The sequence below is a fragment of the Danio rerio genome, chromosome 9 (assembly GCF_049306965.1).
Source record: "Danio rerio strain Tuebingen ecotype United States chromosome 9, GRCz12tu, whole genome shotgun sequence".
NCBI classification, from domain to species: domain Eukaryota; kingdom Metazoa; phylum Chordata; class Actinopteri; order Cypriniformes; family Danionidae; genus Danio; species Danio rerio.
Window position 1 is genome coordinate 767,235 of NC_133184.1, and position 25,584 is coordinate 792,818.

Here is a 25,584-nt window from a genome sequence, read left to right on the forward strand (position 1 = left end):
CACTTTGTACAGTGTGAGTAAATAATGAGGAAATGTTCATTTTTGTGTGTGAACTGTCCCTTTTATCAGGTGTGATGATCGCCTATGAATCTGAAGCACCAGAAGAGGGCAGTGAAAGCCCTGACCATATTCATCTGACTGTCCCTTATTCAGACAGACAACACGCTGTCAACTAAACACGGGAGATATAACACAACAATAAGTGCTTTGTATTTTTGACCTATATTTAGTACATAGTATATATATATATATACACACACACTAAAATCACTAAAATGTACTCACTATTCTGGCCCGTAGGCAGTCCGGTGATGGGTGGGTCTTTGTTCTTAAAGAGTGGACCTTTTTTTAGTTATTCGCCTCATTTTCTATTTAATAATGAACGTAAATACTGCATTTTAGTGACATTTTAAGCACTAGCTTGTTGGATGGTCACAATAACCACACTTTTTGATGTACCAAAAATGTTTTATATAAAGAAATATAAACACAATACATCATTCATTCATTTTCTTGTTGAATTAGTCCCTTTAATAATCTGGGTTTGCCACAGCGGAATGAACCGCCAACTTATCCAGCACATTTATACACAGCGGATGCCCTTCCAGCTGCAACCCATCTCTGGGAAACATCCACAAACACTCATTTACACACACACACACTACGGATAATTTAGCCTACCCATTTCACCTGTACCACATGTGTTTGGACTGTGGGGGAAACCGGAGCACCCGGAGGAAACCCACGCGAATGCTGGGAGAACATGCAAACTCCACACAGAAACACCAACTGAGCCGAGGTTCGAACCAGCGCCCTTCTTGCTGTGAGGCAACAGCACTACCTTACTGCGCCACTGCCTCGCCAGCTGCTGCTGATGTGACAATAAAAGTGATTTGATTTGATATCGATATTTACGTCAGATTGTAAGATGAAAATATTTGTTAGCACTGGCCAGAATTAATTCTGCTTGCTCTTAAAGCCTTTTTCGATTAATTCGTTTTTTTTTTTTACTATTTATGATGGCATAGCTGTCAAAATACCACAAATGAGCTCATGTATGGGACAAATTCTGGACCTTTGTCAGTGAGGGGTTGATCCGACCCAACCAACCACCCCCCTCTCCCTAAACATTTCTGAGTTTCTTCTATTGAACACTGTTTCCTGAATGGGGAAAAGAGCATCCGTAGTTGTATTTGTTCTTACTATAGAGGTCAATGATTGTTTTTATCCAGCATTGTTATATCTTGTCTTATGTTCAACATAAGAAACTCCACACTCTAAAACGTTGAGTTATTTATATAACCCAATGGATGAGTTAAACAGATTTGGTGCTTTGTTGGGTTATTTTTAACCTTTATTGGGTTATTTATTAATAGCTAGTTGGGTTAAAAATTTTGAATTTCAACAATCAACTGATTAAACTGACACAGAACAGCTGTATTAATGTGTATGCGTTGTTTTTGCATTATAAAGTTTATTTCAGCTGACGCAGTGTGCATTAACACAAATCAGTGTGTTGCTCATAACATCCTCTATTCAGTTTCACAAGACTGAAAATCCCACAAATGACTCCAAACAAGAGCATTTAGGAGAAAAGACCATCCAGAGTAGTCAAAAGTGTGTGTGTAAGTGTGTGAGGTTTCACAAGACATGCAGTTTTTGACAGAAATTCCCTCAAATGACTCCAACGTTGCTAAATGAGAGAGCATTTAGCATTTTTACATTTTGAAAATACTTCATGCGAGTGATTTATGAGCCTTTTTAATTCATAGAGAGTGAGACCAATAACTGTCTGCACAAGGTTACAATTACTGGAATTGCTAGCTATACTTGTGGGGACATTTGCATCCCATATTGTACAGTTGAAGTCAGAATTATTAGCCTTGATTTGAATTTCTTTTCTTTTTTAAATATTTCCTAAATGGTGTTGAGCAGAGCAAGGACATTTTCACAGTGTGTCTGATAATATTTGTTCTTCTGGAGAAAGTCTTATTTGTTTTATTTCGGCTAGAATAAAAGCAGTTTTTAATTTTTTATGAACCATTTTAATTATTAGCCCCTTTAAGCTATATTTTTTTCCGACTGTCTCCAGAACAAACCATCGTTATACAATGACTTGCCTAATTACCCTAACCTGCCTAGTTACCCTAATTACCCTAGTGAAGCCTTTAAATGTCACTTTAAGCTGTATAGAAGTGTCTTGAAGAATATCTAGTCTAATATTATTTACTGTCATCATGACAAAGAGAAAATAAATCAGTTATTAGAGATGAGTTATTAACACTATTATAGAAATGAGTTAAAGAAATCTCTCCGTTAAACAGAAATTGAAGGAAAAATAATTCAGGAGGCTAATAATTCTGACTTTAACTGTGAGTTATACAATGTAGACACAGACATAAACACATCTAACTCCCCTTTTGGGCTTGAAGGCAAGTCCTGAAGCACAGGAGTCTAACTCAGTTCCTGGAGAGCCGCAGCTCTGCACAGTTTAGCTCCAACACCTGATCAAACTAATTGAGTGCTTCAGGCTTGTTTGAAACAGGTAAGTGTGTTGAAGCAGGGCTGGAACTAAACTGCAGAGCTGCGGCCCTCCAGGAACTGGCTTTGTGTCTTAAAGGGGACAATTCATCCAAAACTGAAGATTTTGTCATTATTTTCTCATCCATCACTGCTTTCAGACATTTCTGAGATTCTTTCTCATGCTAAACATTGAATAAAGAATGTTGAAAACCGGTAACCATTGACTTCCCTTGTAGGAGAAAGGAATACAATGGAAATGAAGGGTTACAGGTTTTCAGCATTCTTCAAAATATCTTCTTTAGTGTTCGACAGAGGAACGAAACACATAAACAAGTATAGCAATGAGTAAACCATGACAGGATTGTGATTTTTGTGTGAACTACCCCTTCAAAACCTCTTGGAAGAGTTGAAAACGAAATGAATTTCCAGGACGCGAAACTCTGATGTGTTTTGAAACTTTGGACACACGGGTCAGCGTGTTCTCCGCTTCCCTGTAAAACACACACATACGTATCATATGCCACATATATAAACACACATCTGCAACTTTTACAGAAACCTCAGCACTTGTGCTTCCTCATTTACTCCGCAGAAACCACACTATTCGGAAATAAATAAATCGCTTTCTGTTTCCTCTTGCACAAGTCTGAAAGTTCAATGAATGACGCTTCATAGAGTGTTTGCTTAACGCTTGAGTTAAGACCCTGCTGACTTCTCTCTTATACTGTTCAATTCATTTCTCTAGCACTGGGGTGTCAAACTCAATTCCTGGAGGGCCGCAGCTCTGCACAGTTTAGTTCCAACCCTGCTCCAACACACTTACCTGTAGGTTTCAAACAAGCCTGAAGGACTCAATTAGTTTGATCAGGTGTGTTTAATTAGGGTGGGACTAAACTCTGCAGAGCTGCGGCCCTCCAGGAACTGAGTTTGACACCTGTGGTCTAGCGCTTTTACAATGTAGATTGTGTCAGAGCAGCTGTACACAGAAGTTCTAGTAAACTGAAGCCGTGTCAGTCCAGTGTTCAGAGCTGAAGTTCAGTTCAGTGTGCTTTAATCTTCACTGCTGAGAGTCCAAACACTGAAGAGCAAATCCATCCATGCGCAGCTCCACAAGTCTCAAACCAAGCAACAGTGGCGACAGTGGCCATACTACAGATCAGCGGAATGCTTGATTCTGATTGGCTGATGCAGGCAGGGGTTTTGAGAAGGGTATAATCGGAGGTCGGAGCCAGCTCCAAGTGGGTGGGCTTTGGAGCTCCAAGTGGGCTGTGCAAACCTCATTTAGCCGTATTTAGAGTTCAGTATTGTGCTTTATGAATGTGTACACCTAACCCCAACCTCACAGTAACCTGTTGTGTTTTATGAACGCCTACTTTCATTTTCATTTCAACGTGACTTTCATTCACCGTCATTCATTTTGAAAAGCACCCGCTCCTTCTTATCTGTATATGTTTTACTGGAACGCATGAACTCTACAGGTGCCTGATAGTTAGATGTGGAGCTGACGTTAATCAGATTCACTCTAGTGAACACTTAACAATCTTCATCAGAACTGACGCCTCAGTGTCTCGCGCCACACAGTTTGAAAACCCCTGCACTAAGGTTGGTTATTGTCAGATAAAGGCACAGCTAAAGTAGTTCCGGCAGGTTTTCAGTGCATAACAAATCCATATTCCTCTGCTGAGTGAGTAGAGTTACAACAGTCAGAAATCACAACAGGAGGAGGAGGAGGAGGAGATGTGGAGGACAGTAGTGCTACACACAGGAGACGCTTGAGGAGGACACACACCTGACACACACTCTCACATACAGCATGTGACTTGTTGCGGATTAAACAACACACTTTAGTGCTAAAGCTCCCATGAAGTACTTTGAGCTGTACTTTTTTGATTTGATGTATTGGTTGAATGGTGTTTCTGTGTGGAGTTTGCATGTTCTCCCCATGTTTGCGTGGGTTTCCTCCGGGTGCTCTGGTGTCCCCCACAGTCCAAACACATGCGCTATAGGGGAACTGATAAGCTAAATATGAGTGTGTGTATGGGTGTTTCCCAGTTCTAGGTTGTGGCTGAAAGGGCATCTACTGTGTAAAACATATGCTGAAATAGTTGGCGGTTCATTCCGCTGTGGCAACCCCTAATAAGTAAGGGACTAAGCCGAAGGAAAGCGAATGAAGGAATGATTTGATGTTTGAAGGCGGGGCATATATTAGCTCCTCCTCTTTAAAACCAGCCAATAGCTTGCTGTTTTTCTCACAGCTCTGCCAGAGAGAGTGGTTGAGCTCAAAACATCAAAAGAAAAGCCAATGAGAAGAAGAGGGCGGGGCATGTCAGACACTAGAGAGCATTTGATTGGTCAGAAGATTTGATGAGAAACTAATGAGGAGACGACAATAAATAAAAAAACATTGATTCATTTTGGTGACTTTAAACGCTTATATCAGGTTTATATCTTCTAAATGTGAATTTTGGAGCACACTAGATTATAGATATCCCTAAAACTACTGATACTAACATGTTCACAGGACCTTTAATCAGTCCTGAGATGTGTCTTCAGCTTTAAAGAGCACAAAGCAAGAGACGGCCAGTTAAACGAATAAGACCCCTGTTCCCAGCGGACTGGATCTGCTTATGAATGCTGTGGTATCTCTTCCTCTCTCATTATTATTAGCGCCACTAACTGCATCATTTATTTATCGTGTGGCCTCTTACCCCTTCAGAAGACCTGAGTCCCAAACCCGTCCTGCTTTAACCCAGTGTCCCGCAGCTAATGAGGGCCAGACAGACACACGGCAGATCCCTGGAGAAGAGAAACGAAACCAGCGACAGCCTCTGAATGACGATGGCGGATCAGAGTCTGGCACATCCACCATTCAAGACTGCGCTAAAGAGGCTTAAAGTTCCTGTGAAATTAAATTAAGTTGTAAAGGTGTTCGCTTCAGTAGTTTAAAGGATGTCTGTAATCTAGTGCGCTCCAAAACAGTGGCACAATTCACATTTAGAAGATATAAAGCTGATATAGGGCGACGATCAAATGCCCAGCCCAGTGTGTGTGTATAAAAACACTAAACCAGTCTTTTAAGTCTTGTCATGGCATCTATATTTTGTTGCTTTCTGATGATTTGAAGTGGCTCTTATGTTCTCACTTGTAAGTCACTTTGCATGTTAATGTAAATGTAAGTGATTAATACTTTAAGTTCATATATGTCGCCCTTTTAAAAAAGGACAATGGGAGAAATGTGACAGAATGTTGGGTGTACAGAAATCAACAAAAGACCTAAAAATATTTGCCTGTTTATTTTGCTGTGTGTACACATTTAAGCATTAGTCAGAACAGTGTTATAGTTTAATATTAGAGTAATTTGTTGTGGTGCTCATACATTCATAATGTCCACAGGCCCAAAAATGTAATTTTAATACATTTAAAATTGCATATTTTCCACATCACAAGCATAGCATCTGACAAAAGATGTTTTGCTCCAACACATCTGAACACTGGAGACATATGGTCATCCCATGATCTACATCTGTGCATGGAGAACTGACAAACATCAGTGAAATATTGGTTGACTGAAATCCATCAATAGTTCATTATTTTCATGCACAGCTAACTCCCACATCCTCGCCGTGGCCACAGTTGTTGATTCCCATTCCTGCATGTGGACAGTTAAAAATACTGCTCTCGGTTCCAGTGCATCTCAACTCATCCAGCCAGATGCGTCCAGATCCTGCAGAATACACAGCAGATCATCCTTAATGGTCAGTTTACCCCAAAATGTTATATTTTTCACCATTTACTTCTACTTAAAGCAACACTCTATTTGAAGAAGGCTCAATTTACAGCTCTCCTAGAGTTAAACAGTAGAGTTATACTGTTTTTAAATCCATTCAGTGGATCTTTTAGCTTAGCTTAGCATAGATCATTGAATCGGATTAGACCATTAGCATATAGCTCAAAAATGACCAAAGAGTTTTGATTTTTCTATTTAATGCTTGACTCTTCTGGAGTTACATCGTGTACTAAGACTGATGGAAAATGATTAGGCTAGAAACTATACTCTCATTCTGGAGTAATAATCAAGGATCTTTGCAGCACCTGAAAAAACGCCCCAAATAGCTAACAGCGCTGTGCATTATCTTCTTATTTTGAGCGAGATGTTACCCGGATAGCATACGAATGTGGGCCACTTTAGGCAGTTATGCGGCACTGGTGGTCTTTCTTCGGCCCAGACAAAATGAATGTGAGCCTGAAGTGGCCCATCTGTACAATGGCAAAGAGGGGGCAAAGGTTTAAATTCATTTATGGGACATTTAAGGCAAAGATTTGGCACCTATGGCAAAATGTCATCTGAAAGTAAGCCTAATGTGGCCCATTTGGAAAATAATAAATTTGGCCCAAATGACAGAGAAAAAATTTGGGCCACAAATGGCAAAATATTGTAATTTATGGGTAATATGGATGTAAACCTAAAGTGGCTCACATATGTAGGTGCAAATGTGGCCCAGTTATCTTAAGACATATGTGGGCCACTTTTAGTGAATATTCGGCACTGTGAGCTCTGGTTAACGCAGCTGTTAGCCTATAGTGGCCCAGAGAAGATATGGAAAATATGGCCCAGCTATCCTAAAACATATGTGGGCAACATAGACTAAAGTCACCATCATGGAGAAAAGTGTTTGCTTTAGTTGGCCTCATAGCCCTGAACCTCTTTATATACATTTTCTTTTGGGCCGCTGTAACTTTTAAGAATTTTGCTTGAAAAGTTTATTCAATACAGCAAACAAAATGAAGTAAGGCACAATCTGTGATTAAATAATATAGTTCACTGATGTTTACCAATGTTTAATTCATTATTAGACATAATAGGCCAGATCTGGGCCAGAATAAAAGCAAACTGTGGCCCAGAGAAGGGTCAGTTGTGGTTCATTTGGCTGATATGTGGTATTGCAATGGCTTATTTGTGGCCCAGATTTGACAAATAGGAGCAGACCGCCTTAGAGCCATCATTCCATGTGGTATGTGGTCCAGATGTAAGTGTCTGGTGTGGGCCAGATCTGGGCCAGAATAAAAGCAAACTGTGGCCCAGAATAGGGTCAGTTCTGGCAAACAGGAACGGACCGCCCAAGTGCCATCATTCCATGCGGTATGTGGGCCGGATGTAAGTGTCTGGTGTGGGCCGAGTTTGAGCCACATGAATTTTGCTAGCTGGGTAATGTCACAGCACATCATTCCGACTAATTACCTGTAATGTTACAACCCCTCTTTCCGGAAAATAGACAGAACGAATTTACCGTTTTTTTTTTTTTCAATAAGGACCTGTTCACACATACAGACCTCCGGAAAAGTGCCGGAAAGGGGCTAATGGCTGCTTTTTTCACCAGAATTCTTTAAAATATATTCTTTTGTTCAACAGAAGAAAGAAAATCATACAGTGGAGATGAGGAAATGATGACAGAACTAACATTTCCCTCTTCACATCATCCGATGTGAATTAACATTAACATTTTTGGATGAACTGTCCCTTCATAGCGTGCTAAAAACCATAGCCTTTACTAACCCCCATACCATGAACTTAATCCATAGACAAAGACGTCACCTGAACCGTCAGTGTAGACCTGTGTGGATCTCTGGAAGCCCAGCATTCTACACACCACCAGCGCATCCAAATTATCGAAGCTGTCGTCACACACCGTCCCCCAGACGTTCTGATAAAACACCTCCACTCTTCCACGGGTGGAGCTTCCCACGAGACGGACCACTGATGAAGAAAAACAAACGCACATGAGGGTAAACTGATGCTAAAGTGCAGGTCAGCAGCTGTGTTTCAGTACAAAGGTGCGAATTAGACTGATGTGCAAAACTGGAACATGCAGCCTGATCTCACGAGGAAACGTATTTTACGTTTTGTCAGTTTTGTGGCTAATTCGTACAAGTTCAGTTGTATGAAAATGTACGATTTTAAAAAAGGAGGCGTGGCACCCAACCCCACCCCTAACCCCAACCGTCATTGGGGAATAAGCAAATCGTACTAAATTGTACGAATTAGATTGTACGAATTCATACAAATTAGCCACTAAATCAAAAAGTTTCCAATTGCCGTGAGATTGTGTTGGAATATGGCATAAAACACTTGAAAAAAGCAGCGTTTCTGTCTAATGAGAAAAATAAGAGAACAGAATCATCGCTTCCTGCTAAACAAATTCCTGCACAAATATTGCTGAGAGAATTGGTTGGGATTAGTGTCTGTGCTGTTTGTTATCCTCTAATAAATGTGTGTCAGAAGACGAAGATGATATGCAGTGAATGTGGTGGCTTTTGGAGGCAAGAGACAGGAACACAGACAGATGCTCAAGACAGTTCTGGAGAGAATACTAATAGAAGAAAAATACTACTGAAGCACTGTGATGGCGGGCTGACGGAGGACTGAGGCCTTTACAATCAGCACAACATTTCAGATCTACAACAATGGAAAGCTGGAAACATGGAGAGCTGCAGAGCAACATTAATGACGCAAACAGCCTCACACACACATTTACATCTGTGAAAGCATCTGTCTAAAACTCAATCATATTGATGCACATGTGCAGAGTTTATTCACTAAATGTCTTTACATCTTAGTTTATGCACATTTTTTCTTATTTAATAAAAAGTTGACCTTGTCTGTTGACCGAATAGACGCTCAATCCAAAATTTTCATCAGTAATTTTAGCACATTCAATAGTAAATTTGATGTTGTGTTAATCGTATTGACTCTCTGCCTCTGAAACTTTAATTTTTCATTAAAAAAAAAATCTAAATCGGTTTGATTTATTTATTTATTTTCTTTTTTGTCGCATCCGAAAAGATGTTTTGAGAGCTGTTTTGACATTTCAGGACCACCATACAAGTGGTAGGCAAAATGGTGTCGGAGAAACTAATCCACTTGGTCTCGTAATGATGAGCAAAATATGAAATATAAAGACACGGCATACAAAGACCGATTGCAGAACAACTATTTAACAATTAATTATTTAATACGCATCAGTCTCAGTGTGCAAGGTTTATGTGCATGAAACATTTTTTCCGATTTGAATTTGATTCATATGAACATTTCAGACTTGGTATTTAGTATTTATGCAAATTACCTTGCGATCCCCCACTCGCACCCTTGGCTCCTGCATCACCTTTCTCCCCCTTTGGACCTGTTTAAATCATACATTTATACACAATCACTTCACTCACAAATTGGGTTAATAAACAAATACTCTACATAGATATTGTTGATATGCTAAAGATGTGCTGAGACATACCTTGATCTCCCTTTTGCCCTAAGAGATTTCAAATAAAATGAAAGAAAGAAAGTTAAGGAACAGACAGAGATGGTCAACTCTTTCTTAGTAGGGTTTCACTAGCAGTCCACAATACATGCATTGTCACTTCCAGGTGGTTTATAACAGTATTGTGTATATCTTTTCAATTGTTTTTCAGGCAGAATGTGGTGATTACACTGTAAATCGCTTTACTTAGAGTGTTTTTTTTTCTTTATAGACTAAATATCTAGAATAAAATTCTTAAATTGAGAAGCATTTCCTAGACAAGTAAAAGCTGTCTTGTTTTCTGAAGTTCTGAGCTTTTCCGTAAGACAAGAAAGGGTAGTGCGGTAAGTAAAATAACCTTGTTTTAGGTTTGACATATGATTATTGTACTAGCCCATTGGCAGATTATTTTTTCTGAAATCAAAAATGCTTCTTGATCTAGGATTTCGACATATCTGGAATATAAGCCAAACAAGAAAGAGGGAAGAATAGCAATGATCCAATAGCCGTCTCCAGTATGGGGTAGAATGATATAAATGAGAGCTATTTTAAAGGACATATTAATAACGGTTTTAAAAATTAATAATTTTTTTATTAAAATCAAGATAGTGTCATTTGTAGTCTCTTGTCATTAATAAACGTTATGAATAAACTCACCTGATAGACCTCGATCACCCTTTTCTCCATTCGCACCTCGAGCTCCTGGGACACCTGCATACAGCATTGAATTATGGTTGTGTTGTGTACAAACCCAGTGTTTACCATCTGCCTACTGCTTTCTCTTTACCTGGCAAGCCTTGACTTCCCTTTTGCCCCTGTTGTCCTGTGAGTCCTGAAAACAATTATATGTCCAAGGTTATTAACAACACAGGTCACTTTTGTGGTCATGTATTTTTCAACACTCATCCTTTACCTCGAAGGCCAACTCCAGTGTCTCCCTTTGGTCCAGGTGAGCCTTTTCCTCCAGGTATTCCTTGCAATCCGCGAGCCCCCGATGAACCTTGAGGTCCTAAAAGAACAACAACCAAAGTTAAAGGGATAGTTTACCCAAAATTAATAATGACTAACCATTAATTCTCCCTCAAGTGGCCCCAAGTTACATTTTTCTGTTGGACACTAAAGTTATTTATGTTAGAAGCATGGAAGTCACCGCGTTACATGATGTGACAATGCAAAATGTCATACCAAGAAGATTTATATAGCCTGGGCAGGTCATACAGCTTCAACTTCAACTTTGTCGAAACAAGTATCCAGGCATGCAGGGAGTATGACAACAAGGTGCACCGTCTTGTTCCCCTTTTGGAACCATGGTTACAGTCGTAACCTGAGATGATCACGCTGCGTCAGATATCGACATTATGGAAACGCAATCTCAACAACGCAATACTGACAAGTGCCAGGTGCTTCAAGACACTAAAGTGTTAGACCCTGGAAAAGTATGTATAAGCAGAAGGTGTGAGGGGTAGATTTTCCCACTGAGTGGCATACATCGGCAAGGATGTTTCAGATACTAAGGCTTTGCAAGCCGCCATAATCGTGTTGATTGGGTCCAGACAGCCAAGGGCAGGGATGAAACTGGGCTTTTTATGCAAGTGAGATAGCATCTACTATCTACCTGCTTAAAGCTTGCTTGAACACAGAGGAAGCACAAAGAGGGTTTTTGCATAAAGCGAGCTGAACAACTGTTCTGATCTACGCCACAGGGCAGCTCCAAAGCCAGAGCCTGCTCGGGTTTCATTATGGTATAAAACATGCAATTGAATTGAGGTGGTCAAAATTTAAACTGAATTCTGAAAACTGTAAACTGAAGAAGGTGAACTGAAATCCCATTGTGGGACGTTCTGCATATCCCATTGTGGGACGTTCTGCAGATCCCATTGTGGGACATTCTGCATATCCCATTGTAGGACGTTCTGCAGATCCCATTGTGGGACATTCTGCATATCCCATTGTAGGACATTCTGCATATCCCATTGTAGGACGTTCTGCAGATCCCATTGTGGGAAGGTCTGCAGATCTCATTGTGGGACGTTTTCTTCCAAGCTATCAGAAAATTCTCAAAAGGAACCAATCACTCAAGACTGGCTTCTTGTAGCTCATTCGAGAATCTGAAACAGGTGATCAGTAGGAGACCACCGAATTAACTGCTCTTGGACCCTCCATAGAGGGGGTAAGCCCTCTTATGCCACAGCCCTTGGGGTGAGGGGGTTGAATTGCCAGGGGCGCTAAGGTGCTAAGGCACCAGAGGTGGCAGGGTTGGAAGTATGAGGGCACTGGAAAGGGGCAGGTGCTACACATGCTAGTTGGTGCTGCTCTTCATCAGGGAGGTGGCCGAAACTTCTTTAGGGGACCCAGTCACTTGAAACTGACCTCTGGATTTTACTGAGTAGCTAATTTATGTACCTAAAGCAGATGATTGGCTGGAAACCACCAAATGAACTGCTCTTGAACCCCCTGTAGAGGGGCGAGCCCTCCAGTGCCACAGGGTTGGCAGTACAGCCCTCTGAGGGCACTAGGGAGGGGTAGGTGCTACACACACTTATTGACGCTGCCCTTCACCAGAGGGGACTGCCCTCCTGATCTCTTCTAGTCCCTTCTTTATAAACACAATGGTCATCGGACCACTGTAGGTCATCGGCTCAGAGCGCTGTTTCTCTGGAACCCATATTTTTAGGGGGAAGGCGGGTGGCAATGCACTTTTCCTGCACCGCTTGGTGCTTATGTGAGGAGCTGCTTGTTGGCTGGGGCTGCTCACCCTAACAGCCCCAGATGACTTAGACAGAGGTAGAAAGAAGTGGCTGCTTTAATAAATCAGCGAAATGAACACTGAGTTGCAAAAAAGCCTGGCTGCCGAAATCAGAGCATCTAGAAAGGTTTTCTCATCTTAGATTTTGGCACAACTGTATTTCCACAATCATGCTAGCTGCATACAGTTTTTCAAATTGGAGATAATGCATAATTCGACATAACGTCTGGGCTGAATAGGGCTTATTCATGCCCTACCAATTTCCCATTTGATGTGTTTACTTGCAGCAACTAGAGCAAAAACCCTCATCAGCTCCCAATATCTGGGAGATTAAGGTGGCAGATCCCCATCTCCAAACAGATGCTCATTTTATTCTCTCTCTTCAGAGGAGGATTGGTGAAGATTCTGCCTTCTCTCACAGACCGTAGTCGCAGATATGGCAGATAAGGGAAGAGGAAGAGCTCTCAGACCCAGCTCTGACCACTCTGCTAAATCCATTCACAATCCTCACAACATGTGGTGATGCTCCTCCTCAGAGTGAGCGCGACTTGAGCTGCGAGTGATGAGAGCCGCAGGGTTTTTCTTGGAAAATGGAGAAAAAGAGTGTCACCCAAATGTTTGTAAAGACTAAATAAGTTAAAGCTGAATGGCATGTCCAGGCTATATAAGTCTTCCTGGTATGACATTACTCGTCGCCACTCCATGTCACGTACTTCAGGACAACACCAATTGTTCCTAAAGGGTTAACTGACGCAGTCGTGATCAATTCAGCTAACATGGTGGAAGACATTGTAAAGCAGATGTTTTGGATGCTGTCCGTTTTCAATTGATTTAGTGTGGATGATTAAAAGAATCGAAAATAGTGTGGATATGAAGGGTTTTTAGATGAAAACCCAATTCTATCTGGATTACAGTAGACGTTGGCTTGGATAAACCAAAGCAAACCAGATTCCGATAGTTATACGTTTGGTTATGCTCATAGTCCTATGATGGTTGTGTCACATGTGCAGATGAAATATGATCAGGTTCATGTTGGCAAGTGTCTGGTGTTGTATTGTTTCTGTGTTTTGGCTTTCTTACCTGTAGGACCTGGTTGTCCCTGGTCTCCACGCTCACCTTTGAGACCCGGGTCTCCTTTTACCCCTGATGAAGACACATTTAAATTAAATTGTGTGTAAGGGATGTGTGCAGGAAAGAAAATCAATTCACGACATCAAATTTAAAATGACATCTGCAACAGTATTCGTGTATATTCCTTAAATATTCCTTAAAAACAAACTTCACAGGTCCTCTGCACTAGCAACATGACTGAAAATGATAAACGTGTGCATCTGCACATTTACTGAATAAACAGTGCACTGTTACACAAACAGATGAGACTAATCTGTAGTCAAGTGCTAAACATTCTTCCTAAGCATTCCTAGAGTAGTGTTTTCTTTCGCTGTGCATGTAGGACTGGAGAGATTGTTCCACCAGCGAGGAACAGTGAAGGAAAAGGTTCTGGAAAATGATTTTGAGCCTCTTGTGATGGTATTAATTAATTATCTTTCCATCAAAACTAAGATAGTGTCATTTGTAGTCTCTTGTCATTAATAAACGTTATGAATAAACTCACCTGATAGACCTCGATCACCCTTTTCTCCATTCGCACCTCGAGCTCCTGGGACACCTGCATACATCATTGAATTATGGTTGTGTTGTGTACAAACCCAGTGTTTACCATCTGCCTACTGCTTTCATTTTACCTGGCACTCCTTGACTTCCCTTTTGCCCCTGTTGTCCTGTGGGTCCTGAAAACAATTATATGTCCAAGGTTATCAACAGCACAGGTCACTTTTGTGCTCATGTATTTTTCAACACTCATCCATTACCTTGAAGGCCAACTCCAGTGTCTCCCTTAGGTCCAGGTGAGCCTTTTTCTCCAGGTATTCCTTGCAATCCGCGAGCCCCCGATGAACCTTGAGGCCCTAAAAGACCAACAACCATTATTTAAAGGGATAATTCCTTCAAAATTACTAACTATTTACTCTTCCTCAAGTGCTACCTTTTTTTTCTGCTGAATGCTATTTATGTTAGAAGCATGTAACCAGGATAAACTAATATTATGGAAGTCTGGTTACAGGTTTTCAGCCATTATGAAAAATATCTACGTTTGTGTTCAGAAGAGATGAAGGAAACTCAAATAGGGTTTGAACAAGTGAGAGTAAATAATGACTGAATTTTTCAGCTTGAGGAATTGTGAAACTTCATGGATCCTGAAAGGGTCTGCTTGAAAACAAAGTCATATTTACAAGGTGCCGACATGTCCTGACATTTTATCCTAGACATGAGAATATGTTACGAACACTGTATTTGATTGGTTTGGGGTTAGACTTTGGGATTGGATCCATAATAAAATTTATACTGTCTGCACAATCAGATAGGTGGCATATTTCGTCATCATAATGTGCTGCCTATGTTTGAATGTGAGGTAGGAAAATCTGACGGTGTCCGACAAATCAACCGAGAGCAGTAAACTTTTTAAAATTCGACTACACTCTGTTGTGCAGACATTTCTGGATAACAGATTATCACATGGGTAAATGAATGAGCTTTATTGCGATATCAATTGGTTTAGACGAAAACACCATTTTCAATTTTATCCAGATTACTGTAGACTTAATGCTGGTTTAAACTTCTGCGCTGAGTGATTGGCGTGACCCATGGCGCATACCTTGCATGTAATCATGCATTTATTCTTCAGCTCGCATTTTGTGTTGCTCTGCAATATCACTTCCAAAATGCTAGCCAGTGATGTCTTTATGTTCCTCTGTGTTGAGTTTTTTGCGGATATTTTGTCTTTTCTGAATGCTACACTAATATACAAGTATAGCTCAAACTCTCAAGTTCAAAGGCGGGAAATAGCAGACATGCAACAACTGTAATCATGAGGTAAACACAAAACAAAAGCTTCCATCTGGAGCTTTGTATACATCTGGAGCCCAACAAGTTTGCGCATTTCTTGGTCCCACCCACACTCGTCACAGCTACCAAGCCGACCAATCACAGAGCTTGCGCTACATGTCGTTACATTTGTAGTTGCATTTTTTGAAAGGTGCACGTCAGCCAAGGGATATATCATGTTACCATAACGATATAATGTGGTAAACACCCAAAAACAACATTAACGTAATTGACCTTATTCTTCAATGCGGAAGTGCGCTCGTTTTTGCGATTGTTTTAGAACTTCCGATTCAGTTGTAGGAGAAATGACTAGGAATAATGAACAGCAAAAAAACGGTCAAACTACTCGCTCTACAAACAAGTGTTTGCATGACTGTACAGACCAAGTAGAATAATATAATGAGCAAATATCAGTTTGCAACATCCAGCAGCAGAACAGGCAGTTTTTAATGTCTAAAGAAGTGAATGAAACTGGAAGTCTCGAGCCAACAATGTTCAAATGGTTGCGCCCGCTCATTCATGAAGACTAAGGTAAATAGCAGACACTGTATAAAGCTCATTCCCACTCACTAGACTTTACTGACAGGGTATTCGAGTATCAGAGAGTGTCTGATGTGAAAGTATGTTGTGGGGCTGCTATACAGGAGTTATTATGAAGGATTATATAGATACCGAAATTTTGCGGTTTTTATCTTAGCGATTTTTTTTTAAAGCGTGACGGTAAAACATGAATGCAGTTATGAATATATTAAAACGTGCTTTGTTGTGCAGCTCCTGACTTTAGTGTGCAGCCATGCTTCAGTTCCTTCAGTTTCTTACCCCTTGGTTTCAAGTGTGGTTCTAAAAAATCATGGGGTTTCCAGCGCTTCCCCTTAGCCCTATGCCTTCAAACTAAGGAGAATTGGGACACCCCCACTCCTTCACGTGAATGCACAAAATAAAGGGATTGGACATAAATCAGTCTTTAGATAGACCAAAGCAAATTAGATTTGATGTCAATGGTTGTACGTTTGGTTATGCTCATAGTCTTATGATGGTTGTGTCACATGTGCAGATGAAATATGATCAGGTTCATGTTGGCAAGTGTCTGGTGTTGTATTGTTTCGGTGTTTTGGCTTTCTTACCTGTAGGACCTGGTGGTCCCTGGTCTCCACGCTCACCTTTGAGACCCGGGTCTCCTTTTACCCCTGATAAAGACACATTTACATTTTTAATTTTAAAAACGTTCATTAATATATACAAACTTTACAGATCCTCTGCACTGACAACATGACTGAAAATGATAATCGTGTGCACTCTGATCTGCTCATTTAGTTTTAATGAAAAAACAGTGCACTGTTTTACAAACAAATACCAAAAATAGACGAGACCAAACTGTAGTCAAATAATAAAACATTTTTCTAAGCATTCTCAGAGAGGTTTTGCTGTTCATGTGGGACTGGAGAGATTGGTCCACCAGTAAGGAACAGTGAATGAAAAGGTTCTGGAAAGTGGTTGTGGTCCTCTCGGGATGGTATCAATGGTACTGAAGGCTTCTAGGGGAATGTAGACTAGAAGATGCAGTAATTATTAAAACTACCTTTTTGATTTGTGTTGTTTACAGGTAATTGAAAGTTACGTTTTTACTGATAAGGAATCTTATAACGTCATAAACATTTGGGTTAAATAGCTACCATGCATTTACTTGTAATACCCTAACAACAACCTACCAATGCCCTCGAAATCATCCAATTGGCTATCAATTCTTATTTCTTGCTATTTTTATTAGTATCAAGTATTATCTCCTCTTGAGAAGCAAATGAAGCAGTTGGTTCAGATTTTTTAACTAAAAGTACCTTGGCTTCCACTGGGCCCTGGCATCCCCTGAGGACCAGTCCTGCCATCTTGACCTGGACTACCATCATTGCCTGGTAAACCTGTGTGCACAGAGAAAACACCACAACATCTTAAAACTCTTACAGCATGGAGAAAAATGTACAACACATATTTTTGCTTATTTTATTTAGAAGTAAATTATTAAGATGGCATTTAACACGGTGATTTAATAAGAGTACCACAACTTTCGGGTTGATGTCACTCGAGTGTCTGGAAGAGTCATATTGATCATCTATCTGATTACCCATCATGTTCCATCATGTCTCTTTGATTAAATACAGATTTTCAAAAGTTGTGGTATTCTTTTTGAATCACCCTGTACAATAATACATCAGTACCTTGTAATCCTCTCTCTCCTGAATCTCCCTTCCTCCCAGGAGCACCTGGAGACCAAAGTCAGTCAGGATGAGTTATAGATGATGTTCAGATGGGTTAACGGTTGTGTAAAAGTGGAAATGTGATTACCAGGTATACCCGGGAAGCCAACCATCCCTCTTTCCCCTTTTATACCAGGATCTCCTGTCTGTCCTTTTTGACCCGGAGCTCCAGGTTCTCCCACCCTACCTGATAGCAGGAGACAAGTGATTTTATTTAAAGGCACAGTATGTAGTTTTCTCCACTAGAGGGCGTGCATTCACAACAAACAAAGGCGTATTTTGTTGACCGTGAGTGTGGAATCATGGGAGTTGTGGTCTTTATCGTCCTCCTGCAGAACCCATGTTGATGATGAGTAAAGTCTTTAACGCTTATTATCATGGTAGTATGAACAAAGTAAAGCTTAGAAGTGAGAGAAACTAAAATAAAGCAGCAGAGCTTTTATTATGCCACAGTCCAGCGCTTCCGGTTCTTCAGCTCGTGATCAGAGGAAGCAGTGCTGTTTCATCAGACTGAACACAGTTTAGGCTTCTGTTGTAATTCTGCTTTGTGCTGTCCAATAAAATACACAACATAGTAAAACCTCACTGCTGTTTCACTGGTACTAGAAAACCACACTGAAAATACAGGCTCTGTGGCGACATTAGCATGAACACACACTCTCACTAGTCTCACTAGTTAAAACTGACTCTTACAAACATTTGATCTTCAAATACACACTCACCTGGTGAGCCTGGAATTCCTTTCTGTCCCGGGAACCCTGGAATTCCATTAGAACCTGATACACAACACAACAGGCGTATAAACACACTGACATTTACAACACTTCATTAATGAACACACCAGCGTGCTGTAGGGTTTACCATAGTGAACTGATAAACTGATATAAACACTGTAGTGTAATTTACTTTTACTACAGTAAACTGGTGTATAGTAGTAAAGTATTGTAGTTTACCCTAGAGTTGTAGAAAACTACAATATTTGGTCATTTGTTTATATTACTGTAGGTGTTGTGTTACCATAGCAACTATAGAATCCATACAACAGATCAATTACAATAGTTGTTACCATAGCAACTGTAAACACCACAACCGATTAGTTATAATAGTTGTTGTTACCATAGCAACTGTAGAATCACAACAACAGACTAATTACTGTAGTTGTTGTGTTACCATAGCAACTGTAGAATCACAACAACAGATAATTTACTGTAGTTGTTGTGTTGCCATAGCAACTGTAGAATCACAACAACAGACTAATTACTGTAGTTGTTGTGTTACCATAGCAACTGTAGAATCACCACAACAGATTAATTACTGTAGTTGTTGTGTTACCATAGCAACTGTAGAATCACCACAACAGATTAATTACTGTAGTTGTTGTGTTGCCATAGCAACTATAGAATCACAACAACACATAATTTACTGTAGTTGTTGTGTTTCCATAGCAACTGTAAACACCATAACATTAATTACAATAGTTGTTTCCATAGCAACTATAAAATCACCACAACAGATTAATTACTGTAGCTGTTGTGTTACTATAGCAACTGTAGAATTACATCAAACAGATTAATTAGCTGTCCAAATTTTAATTGAAGATCTTAAAGGTATATCTTTGTAGATAACTTGATTGAAAGTCAACCAACCAGCTTTGCTCATTTAAAATCTGTCTGACATTGTGAGTATTAATAACCAAACTGCATATTTTTACTATCTGCCATGTTATTTTTGTATACTAAATGTTTACAAAATAGGGATCTTCTGGACAAACAATTTTGGGAATCACTGGATTAGATGATAATTGTTTGCATCCATCCCATTCATGGAGGTTTTAGAAAGACCATCGGAAACAAGGTTTGCACAATATTTTCAAGGCTTAAATCTTCATATAGTGTAGATTGAAAGCACAGTTACCTGGTGGTCCAGGTGGTCCAGGCGGGCAAACGATGGCTATAAAATGAAATGAAAGTTGTTGAAAGTCAACACTGGTGAATGAAGATGAAATGCTTTTAAGAGATCAAGTTATTTGCTTTACAGTTAGCAAGTAACACTTTACAATGAGCTTCCATTAGTTAATGCATGTCTTTTTCAAATTATTCTCAACATGATGTTAATAAATGACCGTCTGACAAGCAATGTAGGAATAATAACAACCTTTTTCTGCAGTAGCATTGAGTTGGTTAATTTGAGTCCTAAGGTGTTCTAATGTTCCATCAGTTCCACATAGATCAGTAAAGCATTCCTGCAAAACAAACACACACACACACACACGCACGCACACACACCACATTCAAAACATGCCTTTTTCTAAAGGGTTAAATTTGTGGCTATTTTGTGTGCAAATGATCATGTTTTGAGCATGCTAAATGGCTTGTTGCATGCATGTTAACAATTCTGCATTCAAAGATTATGTTTCGAGTGCACTAAATGACTTGTTGCATGTGTGTTATCAATTCTGTGCACAAAATGTCTTGTTTTGAGCATGAAAAACAGCTTATTGCGTTCGCATGAACAATTCTGTGTAAAGGATCATGTTTTGAGTGTACAAAATGCCTTGTTGCATACTTATATGTGAGTATCAGATAACATTAGTGTGTGTGTGTGTGTGTGTGTGTGTGTGTGTGTGTGTGTGTGTGTGTGTTTGTGTGTGTGTGTGTGTGTGTGTGTGTGTGTGTGTGTGTGTGTGTGTGTGTGTGTGTGTGTGTGTGTGCGTGTGCGCGTGTGCGTGTGCGTGTGCGTGCGCATGTACCACTTCGTTTTTGGAGCTGCCCAACTGGAAGCTGGAAGCAGACGTGAGTTCATGGTTTTGAGCTGATGTACAGTGTGTGTGAACCCAAGCCTCCAGTGTAAAGACTACAGACAGAACACACACACACACACACACAGACAGAGAAAGGGAACAAGTTTAATTGTATACAACAGAAAATCTGTTAGATTGCCGGTGTGGTCACATTATTACACTAATTTTTTCCTGAAAGCAAGAGTAAATGTTTTGCTTGTCTCAAAAATGCTTTTTGGTTAAGGAAATTTAAGATTTTTGGACTAGAAACAAGAAAACTGTTAGTATATGAAGCTTTTTGTTTGCAGTTTTGGTCTGATTTTGTTCTTAATGTTGGTTTATTTGTGTTGTGTTTCACCTTTATAAGCCAGAAATGAATTGAGTCCAATCAGCAGCAGGAAAAGCAGAATGAGGACAGGAACACAGTGACGTTTGCTCGCTGATTTCATAGTTTTGGGCTCTGTAAAACACACACACACACACACACACACACACACACACACACACACACACACACACACACACACACACACACACACACACACAACATAAATGAGTTCTCAGCACAGATCTCTCTTTTAAATCCATATGTTCTGTAGGATGCTTTGCAATAGTTTATACAATATATTATACCGTACTGTATTTACAATATGACATGCAGTCATTTATTTGGTCCACTATTGGCTTGTTTCCTCTGAGTGATACAGTATTGAAACTGAGGCTCAGTGGTCATTTACGCACCTGTCTCAGACTGGACTCCTGGAGGGCCGCAGCTCTGCAGTTTTGCTCCAATTCTAATCAAACACAGCTGATGTCACGAATCAAGCTGTTCAAGACTCTATTGAACAACTCCACTATTAAAGCCTGGTTTAATAGTATTATTATAGTATTATTAATAGTCTATCGACACGTCCACTAGAATGAGTGCGCATGGCGAATGTGACGTCATCGTGGAGTTTGCGGAGGTTCGCTTTGGGTGCGTGCGACATGATTATTTTTTTTGAGAGCCGAGCGAACAGTGCGCTGCGTTCCATTTGAGTTGAATGTGAATCACTTTGAAGAGATTTTGTCTGAATCAGGTACGACTGTACACACATCTTTATAATCCATGATCACAGAGATAACCAGATGATCAATAATTCCTGGCTAGAAATTGCAACAGCTGTGAGAAAGGAGGAAAGTTTTTGTTAAAGTGTCTGGAAAAACCTGAGGGATGAGTTTATTAAAGATAAAAGAGGCCATGGCAAGAGTGGAGACACAGGTACACCATTACAGAATATGTTTTTCCACCAGTCAGGTTTAACGCTGATGTAAACAATTTAATAGTTACAAAACTATAATTAAGGAACTAAATAATTTCTTTGATAACTGGAAAGGTATTTGACCCTATTGATTTACAATATACTGATGGCCTTTTTCTAGGCTTTATTGGTGATAATGTTCAGGAGTGTGAACCATCATTGCCTTTTTAGCTTATAATTAGAGACAGAAACTAGCCTGCCAGTGCTGTGTGAAGTTGTGTTGTGGAGTGGGCTAAATCTATAAAAACGTCAGTATATAAGTGCACTTTTTTTGCTTTTATTCTTGCCATAATAAAGAATATATTTGTAGAGCAACTCATGTTCTGTAGTCATTCATATTTAAATAAATTGAATAGGTAAAACTGTCTGAGACATGTACAAAAGCAAGTGATGCATCAAAGTTTGATAAAAAAAATATCTTGAATGGTTATAAAATCTTTATAATTGTTAAAATAACTAGTTTAAAAATATTGAATGATATTAATGATATGATAAATCCTGCTTAACTGAGCAGAGGAATTCAGTTTGAGATCTATGCATTAAAGGGAACCTATTATACCCATTTTTACAAGATTACAACATTTTATAACTAAAAAAAATAACTTTGAAACCAGGTTATGTTCATAAAATAAGTTAAAGTAAAATAAAAACATGTTGTCATGACTTTTTATTCTATAATAGTTTTACAATGTTTGTTTTACATACATAAGAATATCTGTACATTAGCAGTTTTCCATGTTTTTATTTACCCCTATTTCATTTTGCTTTTGAATGTCATTATGGGATCTTGATCTTTCTTCCTATAAATTTAAACCTTAAAAATTTCTAAAAAGTGACTTTTATTGACATTACTAATAGTGTGCAGTGCTGTATTGTCTGTGTTGGTGTTGTATATTACGCTACAGAAATCTTGTTATCAACTGCAGCACAGTTTCTGTTATTTTACACACTTATTCCTCTAGATATTATTCCTTATACATTATATTATTGCAAATGGCTGAAATGGCAATAAGAGTCACCTTGTTCAACTGTAGAGTTGAATATTATACATCAGAAGTGGACAGAGGAGAGATCAACATCCCATAATGCAGTTCACCACCACAAATAAACACAAAAGACTTATGATCAGATGTTTTGAACTGTATATTATTCGCCCTCCTGAATATTTGTTCCCCAATTTCTGTTTAACGGAGAGATTTTTTCTGCACATAATAACTCATCTCTTATAACTGATTTCTTTTCTCTTTGTCAGGATGACAGCACATAATATTAGATATTCTTCAAGACAATAGTGTTCAGCTTACAGTGACATGTAAAGGCTTCACTAGGGTAATTAGGGTAAAGTTAGGGTAATTAGGCAAGTCATTGTATAACAGTGGTTTATTCTGGAGACAATCCAACACTAATATTGCTGAAGGGGCCAATAATATTGAGCTTAACATGACTTTAAAACAATTCAAAACTGCTTTTATTCTAGCCCAAATAAAACAAATAAGACTTTCTCCAGAAGAACAAATATTAGAGGAAACACTGTGAGAAATTCCTGAATCTGTTCAACATCATCTAGGAAAAATGTAATGAATAACATCCTCAGGAGGGCGAGTAATTCTGACTTCATCTGAAGATGTAACACTGGTAAATGATATATGACGTGTGTGTGTTTCCTGCACTCACCGCTGTGCTGGAAGTCGTATCGCTCGGCCTCACAGAGCTTCATGTTGTTGCTATACAGAGGGTTGACCTGGCTGAATATCGAAGCCTTCCCTGGGAAATCGTCCACTTCTGTCTCCATCGGTCAGTCCAGCATGCACACTGACCAGTACACAACCAGGAGCGGCTCTTAAAAACACAACCGCAGAAAACGGGAAAAGTATACGCTGGCTCATCAAAACATCGGTCATCTGACAAGAGGAAGGCCTTCCCAAGAATAAGGAACAAATCTGCAGGTGGAGGAATCAAACGCTTTTGACAGTCAGTTTCATTTCTCAGAGTGCAGAAATAAAGCCTTTCTTATTTACATTTTGCTGTTAACAAAATACTCAGTTTTATTGATGCACAGCAGTCGGAGAGTTACAGTGTCACAAATAAAGAATCACAAGACTCTTCCAATCTACCAGAAGAAAACTACATGAGCTCATGCTTTCTTCCTCTCGGAATTAGACACTACAATCATATATTCTTGCATGAAAACTAATATTTAGGACAAAACACGAATAAAAATACAATAATAATAATAATAATAAATAAAATAACATTATTAATAAAATAAGCATATATTGGGCCATACAGCAATACAGAACAATATATAATTGTCTTGTTTCTAGTCCAAATATCTACAAAATCTTCCATCAAGAAGCAATTTATAGACAAGCAAAAATATAGTGTTGTTTTCAGTAATAATAAGACATGATTAAATTAGTTTCTCCTTAAAACAAGCAAAATAATCTGCCAATCAGGTAAGCTAAATAATCTTGTCAAAGCAAAGCAATATGATTACTTTGCTTACCCCATTGGCAGATTATTTTATACAACAAATTTTTTATTATACGTTAAAAAAAGAGTGCAGATTAAGGACATTATAGTCCAATTAAAGTAAAGGAACCTGGCAGCACAAAACTACAGTATTGAGATCAATTAGTACAGTTGTTGTGTTACCATAGCAACTGTAGAATTACCACAACAGATTAATTGCTATAAGTGTTGTGTTACCATAGCAACCGTAGAATCAGCACAACAGATTAATTGCTATAGTTGTTGTGTTACCATAGCAACTGTAGAATCACCACAATAGGTTAATTAGTATAGTTGTGTTACCATAGCAACTGCAGAATCACTATAACAGAATTACTGTAGTTGTTGTTGTTACCTTAGCGACTGTAGAATCACCACAACAGATTAACTACTGTAGTTGTTGCGTTACCATAGCAACTTTAAATTCACCACAACAGATTAATTACTGTAGTTGTTGTGTTGCCATAGCAACTGTAGAATCACCACAACAGATTAATTACTGTAGTTGTTGTGTTACCATAGCAACTGTAGAATCACCACGACAGATTAATTACTGTAGTTGTTGTGTTACCATAGCAACTGTAGAATCACCACGACAGATCTATTCAGCTGTTATACTGTAGTATCGTTAAAGAAATCTGTAATGTTTGCAATAAATGACTACATTTTCATGTGGGAATCTTCTTCTTTACGATGTGTCCAGAAAGACTGATCATTCTCAAACTGTATTAGTTTGTTTCCTGATGGGAAATGTTGTACATTTGTCATCACACTGGGGCAACACTGAACTCATAGTGTGTGTAAAGTCAGTGTGCGGGATGTTGTTGGTTTGCAATCCTAGAAACTCTGTTTTCACTGTCAAATTTCCCACAAAGAACTTTATTAGAGACCATAATCTGAGAACTACATTAGTATTTTACATTACATTAGTACTAGTATTTATGTCTGTTATGTGTGGGTATGTGGGTAGATGTGTGTGTGTGTGTGTGTGTGTGTGTGCGTGTGTGTGTGTGTGTATTAGTGTGATTGTGTAAGTGAGTGATGTATAAATGAGTGTGTGTTCGTGTGTGTGTGTGTGTGTTTGTGTTGAAGCAGTCAGTGATCAGGCCATCTGCTGGCCTAAAGCCTCTGACCTCAGATCAGCCTAAACCTTCGCTGCCAGAGTGACCTTGTTTACTGTACTCTCTGTTTGTTTGTTTATTTGTTTGTTTGTTGGTTTGATGACCGAACACACAGT

At 39.2% G+C, this 25,584-nt stretch overlaps 1 protein-coding gene across 7 annotated transcripts; it reads right to left on the reverse strand.

Moving 5' to 3' along the window:
* Positions 1-5,801: 5,801 nt before the first annotated feature.
* On the reverse strand, positions 5,802-23,678 carry marco (macrophage receptor with collagenous structure). 7 transcript variants are annotated; one of them, XM_005169122.6, is made up of 21 exons: positions 23,511-23,678; positions 20,894-20,995; positions 20,506-20,609; positions 19,911-19,998; positions 19,671-19,706; positions 18,479-18,532; positions 17,845-17,943; positions 17,718-17,762; positions 17,340-17,420; positions 16,629-16,691; positions 14,433-14,528; positions 14,307-14,351; positions 14,177-14,230; positions 13,642-13,704; positions 10,729-10,824; positions 10,603-10,647; positions 10,473-10,526; positions 9,810-9,827; positions 9,645-9,701; positions 8,117-8,278; positions 5,802-6,247 (listed from the first exon to the last, which is right to left on the reverse strand). In XM_005169122.6, exons 1-21 carry the CDS (start codon positions 23,626-23,628, stop codon positions 6,117-6,119), a joined length of 1,611 nt encoding a protein of 536 aa, XP_005169179.1. In that variant the 5' UTR covers positions 23,629-23,678; the 3' UTR covers positions 5,802-6,116. The 7 variants fall into 7 exon arrangements, with proteins under 7 accessions (XP_005169179.1, XP_068079628.1, XP_009302679.1 ...); XM_068223527.2 differs by lacking the exon at positions 9,810-9,827; XM_009304404.5 differs by lacking the exons at positions 13,642-13,704; positions 14,177-14,230; positions 14,307-14,351; positions 14,433-14,528.
* Between the last annotated feature and the right edge of the window lie 1,906 nt (positions 23,679-25,584).